At 35.4% G+C, this 11,669-nt stretch overlaps 1 protein-coding gene across 1 annotated transcript; it reads right to left on the bottom strand.

The window, feature by feature from the left end:
• Positions 1-3,302: 3,302 nt before the first annotated feature.
• LOC311305147 (alpha-1,6-mannosyl-glycoprotein 2-beta-N-acetylglucosaminyltransferase) lies at positions 3,303-5,169 on the bottom strand. The gene is made up of 2 exons (XM_084432687.1): positions 5,101-5,169; positions 3,303-4,969 (listed from the first exon to the last, which is right to left on the bottom strand). Exon 2 carries the CDS (start codon positions 4,858-4,860, stop codon positions 3,616-3,618), a length of 1,245 nt encoding a protein of 414 aa, XP_084288813.1. The 5' UTR covers positions 4,861-4,969; positions 5,101-5,169; the 3' UTR covers positions 3,303-3,615.
• Between the last annotated feature and the right edge of the window lie 6,500 nt (positions 5,170-11,669).

Raw genomic sequence — 11,669 nt, 5'->3', positions numbered from 1 at the left:
GAAAACACATCCTGATGAAGTATAAATCTTTCATTTCAAATGGAAAAAGTATTGTTCTCATTTGATTCACTTTGAAGAAATATATAAACGACTCACAAACAAACTCCTTCCTCAGAAACAACATCACCTGAAAGTCTGATAAAATATTGATACAATTCATACACTCTAAAAAATGCTGGGTTGTTTTAACCCAATGTTGGGTCAAATATGGACTAACCCAACGTTGGGTTAAAAATGCAATTTAAAAATGGACAAACCCAGCCGTTGGGTTACATTTTTAATGTAACCAATGCAATTTGTCCATTTTTGATATGTCCAAAATACAATTTGTCCATTTTTAAACTGCATTTTTTAACCCAACGTTGGGTTAGTCCATATTTGACCCAACATTGGGTTAAAACAACCCAGCATTTTTTAGAGTGTATATGAATTATTTTCCTGTACTGCATATATATATATATATATATATATATATATATATATATATATACATATACATACACACACACATATACATACATACACATACATACACACATATATATATATATATACATACATATATGTACACTCTAAAAACTGCTGGGTTGTGTTAACCCAATTTTGGGTCAAATATGGTCTCACCCAACGTTGGGTTAAAAAATGCAATTTAAAAATGGACAAATTGCATTGGTTACATTAAAAATGTAAACCAACGGCTGGGTTTGTCCGTTTTTAAATTGAATTTTTAACCCAACATTGGGTGAGACCATATTTGACCCAAAATTGGGTTAACACAACCCAGCAGTCTTTAGAGTGTATGTATGTATGTGTGTATGTGTATGTGTGTGTGTGTATATATATATAAATTATACACAAAATATATTATATACAAACTAAGGTTTTACATTTTTGTTTGGGAAACAGAAAGTCATCAAAAGAAGAAACCCTTATTCATAAATTTATTACATCAGAGAAAACAGAATTACACAGATGTGATTGGGTGTTTAAACTCCTGGCCGACTGCTCATGATCGATGCATCTTTGGCTCAAAGCTAAAAAGATCAAAAATGAATATGGCTTTTAGAGATAGCATTTTGATTTGTTTTAGGAAAACAAAAGACTTACAAACATCATTATCTTACCCGTACAAAAGAAAAACAGAGCAAGCGATACACACTTCAGTACACGCTCAATCACAATGCATTTCAGATCCACTTCCACTGACAAACATTTGGCAACTCTTTTGAGCATGTCAGCTTTTCCTCTCCCAAACGTATAACGGAAATCACAGAAAGGAAACAGAGGAAACACACAGAGAAGGTCAGCTGAGAAGAGCAAAACACCTTTGAACCTTGGAAACTCTCCAAGCGATGTACAAAGGTGAAGATCTTTGGATACATGTCAACATTTCACAACTTTTGTAACTTTACCGTCCCAGGAAAGTTTGTGCTGCTTTGACCCCAAAAGTTCACCCAAAAATGAAGATTCTGTCATCATTTATGATATACGTTTGTAAGTTACCAAACATTGGTGGGGCACCAATTGACTTCCATAGTATTTTGTTTGTCCTTACTATGGAAGTCAATGGGGTCCAAAACTGTTTGGTTACAAACATTCTTAAAAATATCTTCTTACTGTGTTCAGCAGAAGAAAGAAACTCAGACAGGTTTGGAACAACTTGAGAAACCTTTTTGGGTGAACTGTCCCTTTAAATGCTGAGAAAAATAAATACTCTTGCAGGAGCCAAACCTGTTTAACTGCATTACTGAGTTTTAGATGAAAATAGCAGATTTATGGCCGGTTTCACAGACGAGGCTTGAGATAGTCTTGCACTGAAAGCAACTTGCACTGAGACTTGCACTCGTTTTTCTTCTTCATAAAAGCTATTTAAACTAAGGCCTAATCCTGGCTTCATCTAAGCCTCGTCTGTGAAACCGGGCCTTAAACTTTGAAAAACACTGAGCAGCATTTCTGCCATCTATGTACATTTACACAAGATATTAAACACAATGCAAGGCAACAAAGTACAGCTGTGAAGAAAAACTAACCCAGATTAGAAAGGACGGGGGAATACAGGAGGAAACCACAAAAGCAAATTATGCAAACGACATTATGCAAATTAAAGAATGTTTTTAAGGCACATTTCAATGCATCACTGAATCACAAACTAAAAATACCACCAAAATATGTCCCAATGTTAAAAAATATAATCCAAGAGAAACTCCAGTAACGGAAGACAAAAGGATTGTTACATTCGAACAACAAAACAGATGTTCGCTGGAAGGTTTATGATTTGTGATGGAAAAATAATAATTAAAATGCATGCAATTGCAATGTACAATATGCATGCATGTTTTTGCAACTTAAACCTCATGACAACTTTTAATAGCGTCAGTAATATTGTAATATTTAAAGTCGTGGCCTCATGAAACACATCCAGCTCACTTTTCACCACAAAGTCAAATGAATCAATAAGAGACACGTTTTATATTATTATCCAATATGCACGAACATGCAGTCAGTTTTTGCAGTACCATATATTGTAGTGTTGTGACATTATCTTCAACACAGTTAAGCACATTTCCCCGTTATTATTATAATGCAAAACACCAATGATACATTGTGAAGTGTTTATACATCATGGTAGTTCTTGTCGTACTTCCTTTAATGTGTGCTAATTTACATTTTTAAAGTTGTAAATACATCTTTTTACTTAAAAATATCATGTTTAATTCAGTGTTTCTTTGTAATTATGTGTGAAATTTACTAGCAATTTCAGTAAAACTTTACAGTAAGGTCTCATTTGTTAACATGAACTAACAATGAGCAATATATTTGTTACAGTATTTATTTAATCTTTGTTAATCCTAGTTAATCAAAACACAATGTTTGTTCACAGCGCATTAACTAATGTTAACAAATACAACCTTTGATTTGAATAATGCATTAGTAAATGTTGAAATTAACATTAACTAAGATTAATAAATGCTGTAGAAGTATTCTTAGTTCATGTTAATTAATGTAGATGTTAACTAATGAAACCTTATTGTGAAGTGTTACTGCAATTTCTGAGTGAAAATTGTAAATCCTATACAAAAAAAATAAAAATAAGATGTCAGTATGGGAATAACAAAAACCACAAGAGTAAAACATTCAGGAGCAATTGATTTTGGTGTGAAAAGTCAACCTGTTTTTTTTTTTTTTCGTGAGATGCATCCACATTTTTTCTTTTGCAAATATTTATATATTAATAATTATAATATATTTTTTTAAGTTGATACACTGTGAAAAAACATACTATTTCATTCTTTTTTCTTAAGACATTGATGCTTAACTAAATGTATCCTTGTAATTATTTGAGAAATTTACTAGCAATTTCTGGGTGAAAATTGTAAATCCTATACAACAAAAATAAATAAAAACCAGTAAGAAAAAAAAAAAAAAAAAAAAAAAAGTAAACCATTCAGAAGCAATTGATTTTGGGGTGAAAAGTCGACCGGTTTCTTTCAGAGATTTTTCCTTTTGCATACACACACACATACCACGATAGCTCACATTTTTGGTGAAAGCAAACTCTTTAACCTGCAACATGTAACCCTGATATTCTGAATGGCACACAGTGAAGCGTCCAGCTCAGAGTCGAGCTGCGTAGTTGATGCACAGCGTGTGATCGCGAACGTCCCCCCAGCCTCCGTTCTTCTGGTGAGGATGATGCTCCACCGGCCCGTGGTCCGTCAGCGTGAGTGCAGGAGGGAAAAGTGCCGAATGTGCCTCTTTAAGTGCCGAATCCACCCTCTCCTGAGCCCTTTCGGGCCGACAATCCTCTTTCTGATGCAGGCCGCAGTCGCCCGTGTGAAGAACCCGGCTCCCACGGGCCATCAGGACCTTGAGGGGTTTAGAGATGCACGTACCAGACAAGTTCTGGAGGGTCCAGTCCCAGTTATAATCATCATAGGTGCAGAACGCGTTGTTGCATCCCATCAGTTTATAGTAGAGCTCTCTGGAGATTCCCATTCCTATGTTGTGCTTGGTGGACAGCCATGCTGTCGTCTCGGTTTTGCTGGAAAACTCGTGAAATCCGGATAAATCGTTGTGGTTTCCCAACGCGAGGACGTCGCAGTCCCCGCAGCTGGTTTTCCTAAGCTCGGTCATGGATTTGAAGTACGTGTGGAAATCAGGGAGAAGGTAGTTGTCTTCCTCGATGAACACGACGTATCCGTTGTATCCCAGGAGAACCCGCACTCTTTCGAACACGAAATGCAGTTTCCACCACCAGTGGTGTTTGGTCTGAGTGATGGACGCTTCCCTGTAGTGTCCGTACGAATCCGGGTGCTCCGCGTTCAAACATCCCTTTTTAATGGCGTCCTCCTTCGAAATGTCTCTCGGACAATCTCTCGGATCTTGTCCTGGGAATTCGTTCGGATACAGCTGAGTGCTGTATGGGAAATAGATCTGGAGGACCCTACAGAAAGTGATTCCCTGGACCACATCAGAGATTTCCTCTGAGAAATAGTCGTGGCTGAATATCAGAAGCGTGTTTTGTATGCCATCGACTTTTTCCAGGGATTGTATGAGCATTTTGAGGTACGCCGGACGATTGTGGACTTGAACGACGACCACCATCTCCGGCTCGGATGGAAACTTGTCTCCGTTGTGAATAAACTGCCTGTAGTTGCTGTCATAGATGGACTTCCTCATATCCTGGATGTTGCCATACTCAAATTTCACCAATAGTACAGTAGCCGGAGTGCCGTCTTTTTCAGTCACCTCCACGTTTGTTTCCTCTTTAGTCCGTTTAATGGAATAAAACAGCATTATAAAGACAATTAAAATGACGAGGAACACAATAAAGTTCTTCTTCAACAACCGTAATCTCATTTTCAATGTCAAAGCAGCATGGAAAGCAAACTCTGGGTCATGTACTGCTGTTACACGTCTGTTGTGGGCATGATCCGGGCATTTTCACAGGTGAAACACGAACATGGTTCTGTCAAGAGAAGTTCATCAATGAGTTTTATCATCTGAACGCGCGAGACAAACACGCGATTCATAAAGCGAAGTGCGCGGTCACGATAATGTGTCGCGAATGTCGATGTTTGTGAAGCGCGAGCTACTCACCCAGATAAAGTGTCATGTGCAACAAAGTTGCAAACAGGAAGAGAAAGTGATGTGAGAAAGAGTGAGGAGGTCTTTAGCGCTGACGTGTACTTACAGTCAACAGGAACACGTGATCGCTCCTCCTCACTCTCTCACACACCGCAACTCCGCTTAGGACAAACTTAAGACATGATTTAGGCTACATTATTATTTTAAATACATAAATAATATCTGGTTATATTGTATGCATTCTTTAACGTTTATATTCCTAACCAATTGATGATTGTTATATTATAATTGAGAAAAAATATATATCGCCTAAATAAAAACAGACTTATTATTTTGAATGTTTTACGTTTAATGAACTTTCATTTATATATTATGCAATTGTTCATGAGTATTATATCTGTGTGTGTGTGTGAGTGTGTATGTATTTATATATATGTAGGCTATATATTTATTTAAAATAGAATATTTTCTAACATTATAAATGTCTTTACTGTCACTTTTGATCAGTTTAACTCATCCTTGATGAATAAAAGTATTGATTTATTTTATTTATTTCCCCCCAAAATAAAAATAAAATTCTTACTGACCCCAAACTTTTGAACTTTAGTGTTTAATGTTACAAGAGCTTTAGATTTCAGATAAATGCTGTTCTTTTGAACTTTCTATTCATGATAGCATCATGAAATAAAAATGTAAATAACTGTTTTCAACATTGATAATAATCATAAATGTTACTTGAGCATCAAATCCTCATATTAGAGTGATTTCTGAAGGATCATGTGACACTGAAGACTGGAGTAATGATGCTGAAAATACAGCTTTGATCACAGGAATAAATTACACTTTACTATATATTCACATAGAAAACAGCTGTTTTAAATTGGAATAATATTTCACAATATTACTGTTTTTGTTTGTATTTTTAATCAAATAAATGCAGCCTTGGTGAGCAGAAGAGACTTCTTTTAAAAACATAAAAAATCTTACTGACCCCAAACTTTTGAACGGCAGTGTATATGTTTTTATATACATACAATTTCATATTTATATTTTACACCGATTTATTAGCATTAATAAACTAACAATACACACAATATTGAATACACCATTGAAGTGATAACTTTAGACACATATATAGGCTATAAGTGATTATGAAATATACAAAATCCTTGGGATGTTCTTCAACCTTTACATGAGAATAAGAGAATAAAAACACAAAACCCCTTTTATGTCCAGACATACAGAAACCAGGATTTCTAGTTGTGTTAAACTTGTGGAACCAGCTTGCAGCTCTTTTGTTGGTTATTCAAATCACCTCTAGATGGCAAAAGAAGAGCATCATATTATGTGTTAAACCCGTTTCTTACGTCATTTATCTTTCAGAAAAAAACAGAACGCATGTAACTCAATAGCTTTGCTAAGACATAATGACTACGTGTACCAGTGATTCACGCTGTCACCGAGCAAGAATTGCCAACAGGTCAGTTTAGCACCAATCAGGTGTTGAGTTTTGAAAAATAACATTCATGGTGATAAATTATAATAACAGTTGAAAATGCATTTGAATAATATACTTTACATACAGATTAAGTGTGTAATTTCCTTGCAACTAACAAACTGAACTGTTTAAAATCCATTACATATACCTTTAACCCTTAATCGCTGTTAAAAAAGGATAACACTTAAGGTGTTTAAGGTGTTAAGCTTGTTCCATGTTGCATATGTGACATTTTTCAGATTTATGCCAGTTTAGTTGATTTTATTTGCCAATTCCTATAAAAATGCTCTCTGTTGCAGTGACATACGTGTGTGTGTGTGTGTGTGTGTGTGTGTGTGTGTATGAGATAGAAAGTTCGTTCCACTTTGGGTTTATGCTCTAGGACCAGACCTTTATTTAAATGTACAATTTTTTAGATTTATGCCAGTTTTGTTTATTTTATTTGCCAATTTCTGTAAAAATGCTCTCTGTTGCAGTCACATATGTGTGTGTTTGTGTGTGTGTGTCTGTGTGTGTGTGTGTGTGTGTATGAGATAGAAAGTTCGTTCTACTTTTTTTTATGCTCTAGGACCAGACCTTGGTTTATTTGTAAAAAAATTCAGATTTATTATGGATTTACTTTTATTTTTTTTGACAAACAAAATTTAAAAAAGTAATTTTTTTCATTTTCCCATTCATTTTCAATGTGGGGTCATTTTGACCCCAAACACCTTAAACGGTAAAAAAAAATTTACACACCTTTAGAACAACCAAATCAAGCCCAGTTTTTTGTGCATGTTTAGGAAAAGTCACAGAGTTTCATGCCCCTGAGATGAAGGTAACACTTTTAAAAAATGAAGGAAAAGTCCACATGCTCTCTGGCTGCGCTGTCACGCTCGTTCTACGTCACGACGCTTCCATCTCCATGAACGCGCGCCGACCGCCACCGGAAGCCAGTTATTTTCGTTTATAAAGTTTTAAATATGTATATTTTTACGACAAAACCGCACGGATTACCCTCAGAAGGCCTTCGTTTATCCCCCTGGAGCCGGATGGATTACTTTTGTGAAGGATGCATGCACATTTTCGGTCTTGGAGCAGCTGGACCCCATAGCTTCACATTATAACCACTGAAAGATCTAAGACATTTTCTAAAATAACTGAAAATGTGTTCGTCTGAAAAAAGATTGACATATGCATCTCGAATGGCTTGAGGGTGAGTAAATCATGGATTAGGGTAGAGTGGGGGAAAACGCCCCCCTGGGGTAAAACGCCCCCCCACCTGTTTTTCCCAAAATAACCAGTAAAAGTAGTCAAGATACATTTTTACTGTTGCTATGCACTACGTTGATAACGGGGATATACAAATCTCTATGGAGAAGCTGACACCAGCGACATATTTGAAGAGAAGAGGATTACATGGTAAATGCTATAATTTTCAGATATTAGTAAATAAGTGTTTAAGAGAATATTGTTCTGCAGGATATCGCAGTGATGTATGATAGATGAATAGTGAAGTCTGTAGTTTGAGATCATATATTATTTATAAGGAATATAATTATATTTAAAAAATTAAACATTTTTTAAAAAACGCCCCCTACGCTGAGGGGTAAAACGCCCCCCCTGGGGGCATAGTTTCTCTATCATAATTACTATAATAAAATATTTCTGTCTATCAAATCCTTTGTTTTACACTTAATGCAGTATAACTAGGTGGTAAAATCTAAATATTTGAACAAAACATGAAAAAATTACCTCAAGTGAGCATTAACTAGCTAGCTTGCTAGCAAAGTTAGCTCACTGATGGAAGGTAGTTAAATTTGGCTATTTTGGACATTGCTGAAATAAATATTAATATATATATACATGTTGATACATTACTTGCCTTTTACTTTTAGAGATTAAAAACTATTGTTAATTTTGCTGTTGATCAATGAAGCAAACTGGTTGGTAAGAAAGGGGGCTTTTTCCCCACCGCTGGGGCAAAACGCCCCCTTTGTACAAAAATATTTTCAGTGAAAATACTAATTAATTATGAAGGCTGAGCAATTTTAATATTTGGTGAAGAACTCCTGCCATAGTCACTCAAAACCGGGATGGCAATTCTAGTCACATTTATGTTTTGTTTCACTGTAATGTCACATTTTCCTTAAGGGGGGCGTTTTCCCCCACTCTACCCTAAATATCATTTTTGGGCGAACTATCCCATTAAGGGTTAAAAAACTCAGACTGACTCCCCCTATTGGCAAAGTCCTCTAAAACATCAAGCAAAGAACCGTCATATTTCAAATAAATAAGAGTTTTTCTCAACAAACATCTTTGTGCAATTCTGTTTGGTGCCACTATTAATTAGAGGAATCAATATATTAATTGATGTTTGTTGCATGCATTTGCTTGACCTTTCAGTGTATATGTAACAGAGACAAAAACAATCAAATGAAATACATTGCATAAGGATGATAAAGGGAAATTAATATTCGCAATTACCCAGTAAAAGATATGTAGGCGTATAACTATATAACAGGATAATTGATATGAAGTGGTTTTGCACATTAAACCAATAAACTGAGGTTTTTTAATTATCGGGTGGAACTGCGGTATTTAAAAACACTCGAAGATTGAACTTAATAAAACCGAGATTCCAGGATGTTCATGGTCTTAAATCAAAGGTCACACTGTTATGGTGTAAACCGGCCTGAGTTTAATTTAGTTGCGAGGGTTTAGCGCAGGTCAAACACACATCAGATGATAGCGGTCAGAGAGAGGCACATGCTTTCAAACAGTCGAAGCAAAAGCTTCTTTCAGCCATGAGATTTTATTAGTTTAAAGGGAACTTTGTTTTGGAAAGAGTTTCACATAGATGTGATCTTTAGCAGTGCCTTCTTTTAAAACGTTTACAAAAGGTCAGAATGACACGAAACCCTTTAAAACTTCTACATTTTTGTGAGTTTCTGCACAATGAAACAGCTTGTGCTTTTTTTCTTTCTGAGGAAACACAATGCAGAACTAATCAATTGTAAAGCATCGGCACACTCATCAGCTGGTTGTGCAATACAGCCACGTCAAAAGGTTTGTGAATGTTATGCATCAGCTGCTAAAACTCACTCTTAGAAAAAAAAAAAAGGTTAAATGGGGTTTTAAATAGAATTCTATTGTTCTTGACTCAATTCTAAAGAACACTTCATGCCAAAAAGGTTCTATAAGGAGAAACCTAGAATGTTTGCATAATACTTTCATGTTATTTAAATTTTTGTTTGTTTTCAAGCTACTTGATTGATAAAAATTAATTAGGCCTAATTAAAACTGAATGCATATGATGGGAAACCCCTATGAAGCGCCTATTCATGTGTTGGTAAGTGATGAAAACATTGTGCAGTAAAGCACAGTATTTGGATTTTACTAGATCATTGACATTTATTTGATCACTGATATTATGAGTGTTGAAATCAACACTGAACATCTATAAACTTTCAAAAGTTGGATTGATTCTGGTTTGATTAAAGGCCTGACATCCAAAGAGTGTTTTCCTGTGTTTCTCAAACCAGCTCAGTGTTCCTCAGACTTATCTTATCTCCTCAGTGTTCACCTGTTTTGTTTAGTTTTTCTCTCTTTTGGACTATCTAGTCCATATTAGCTCAATATTTTCGTAACGATTAACATTCTGTTTACAGCAATGTGAAACAATGGTGCAGATTTCTCCAAAACTAACAGTGTGTTTTATTGTTTCCCGCACACTGCAGGTCTTTGGACGGGATCATCACTTCTGTTCGCCAGGCTTCAGTCTCTCTCAGACCTTCAAAAAGTCAGATTTGGACCACTTTTGCCTGCAGTTTGATCATAGCCTAACTTTGCAAGTACATGTCAACGTATTCTACTAACCCTATAACCCTAACCTAACCGTCTACTAACAGTTAGTTGACGTGTAGTTGCAAAGTTACTGTAGAATATCTAATGTCGACTATCAAAATAAAAACTGTTACCATTGCTGTTGCCAGCATTTTAAATGAGGTACAAGTCTACAAATTGGCAGGACATTTTCATGGCATGTCAGACAGGAGAGTATTGTTCACAGTTCTGTGGGTGGATGTGATTAAAAACATCACTTTACAAATATTTACTGAGTGTTACATAATGCAATGATATTTAATATGCAATCGACTTCCAATGTTGCTCGTTATGAGCTTTAAAAGGCTTTCTGATTGTTGCGTAATGCGTAATTCGTTTTGCCCTTTGCAATGATATTTGTCTGTTGCTTTTTTTAGCTTTTAATTATTTTACAGCCAGTGTTTTGAGATATTATTATAGTTTTCATTCATATTTTGAATTCATTTTAATTCAAGGTTTAGTAATTTTGTTGTGTTTTTGACATTTGTTTTTATTTTATTTTTATTTATTTTTATTTTTATTGATAGTTATTTTAGTACATCAAGGTAACAAAAAATGAAAATAGGAAATCTTGCCTCGACAACAAGCTGAAATACAGTGTGTGTTTTTGTACATGTGACTTTTTTGAGGTTTTGGTTTTAGTTAAGATCAACAAACTTTCCCAACATTTCCCCCCCGAAAAAAAAAAAAAAAAAAAAAAAAACTTTCACATGTTCCAAATAAATAAAAAGACGCCAGCACAACAAAAGTGCCAAATATCAGTCATTAAAATATTTTATTGCAATTATGTGTTGTTTTGAGGAGCCAAGAAGATTTATAGACAACACTGGCATTAATCTGATGGTTTCAGAGAGATCATTTTACTGCTACTAATCATCAAAAACAGAAGCAATAATGGAAAGAAATGCAATACAGCCTTTGATGCAAATATGGAACTAAGGTTAGATGTTCAGCTCATGTGTTGTGACATTACTGGACATTTGCATTTATTTACGTGTAATAAAGGATGTCAGGTTTTGCAATAGTAGTGTTTGTGAGGGTGTTGCCACGAGAGGCCAAAACATCTGTTCTCAATCACAGCTCTGAAACAGCAGAATGCATCGGCGAGGAAGACTGTGGGATGTGAAAACAAAAGAAAACACGGTTAAATCAGTGTGTATTCCCCAGGGTTGGGACATAAACTGATGAAGCACGTGTGTCAGAGGATGACCGTTGTCTG

Source organism: Rutilus rutilus (assembly GCF_951802725.1).
Source record: "Rutilus rutilus genome assembly, chromosome: 15".
Classification (NCBI taxonomy): Eukaryota; Metazoa; Chordata; class Actinopteri; order Cypriniformes; family Leuciscidae; genus Rutilus; species Rutilus rutilus.
The sequence above is the reverse complement of the archived record's forward strand: the minus strand, read 5'-3'. Positions and strand labels throughout refer to the sequence as shown.

Coding starts and splice junctions, on each gene's coding strand:
- LOC311305147 (XM_084432687.1), bottom strand. CDS start 4,860: ATGAGATTACGGTTGTTGAAGAAGAACTTTATTGTGTTCCTCGTCATT.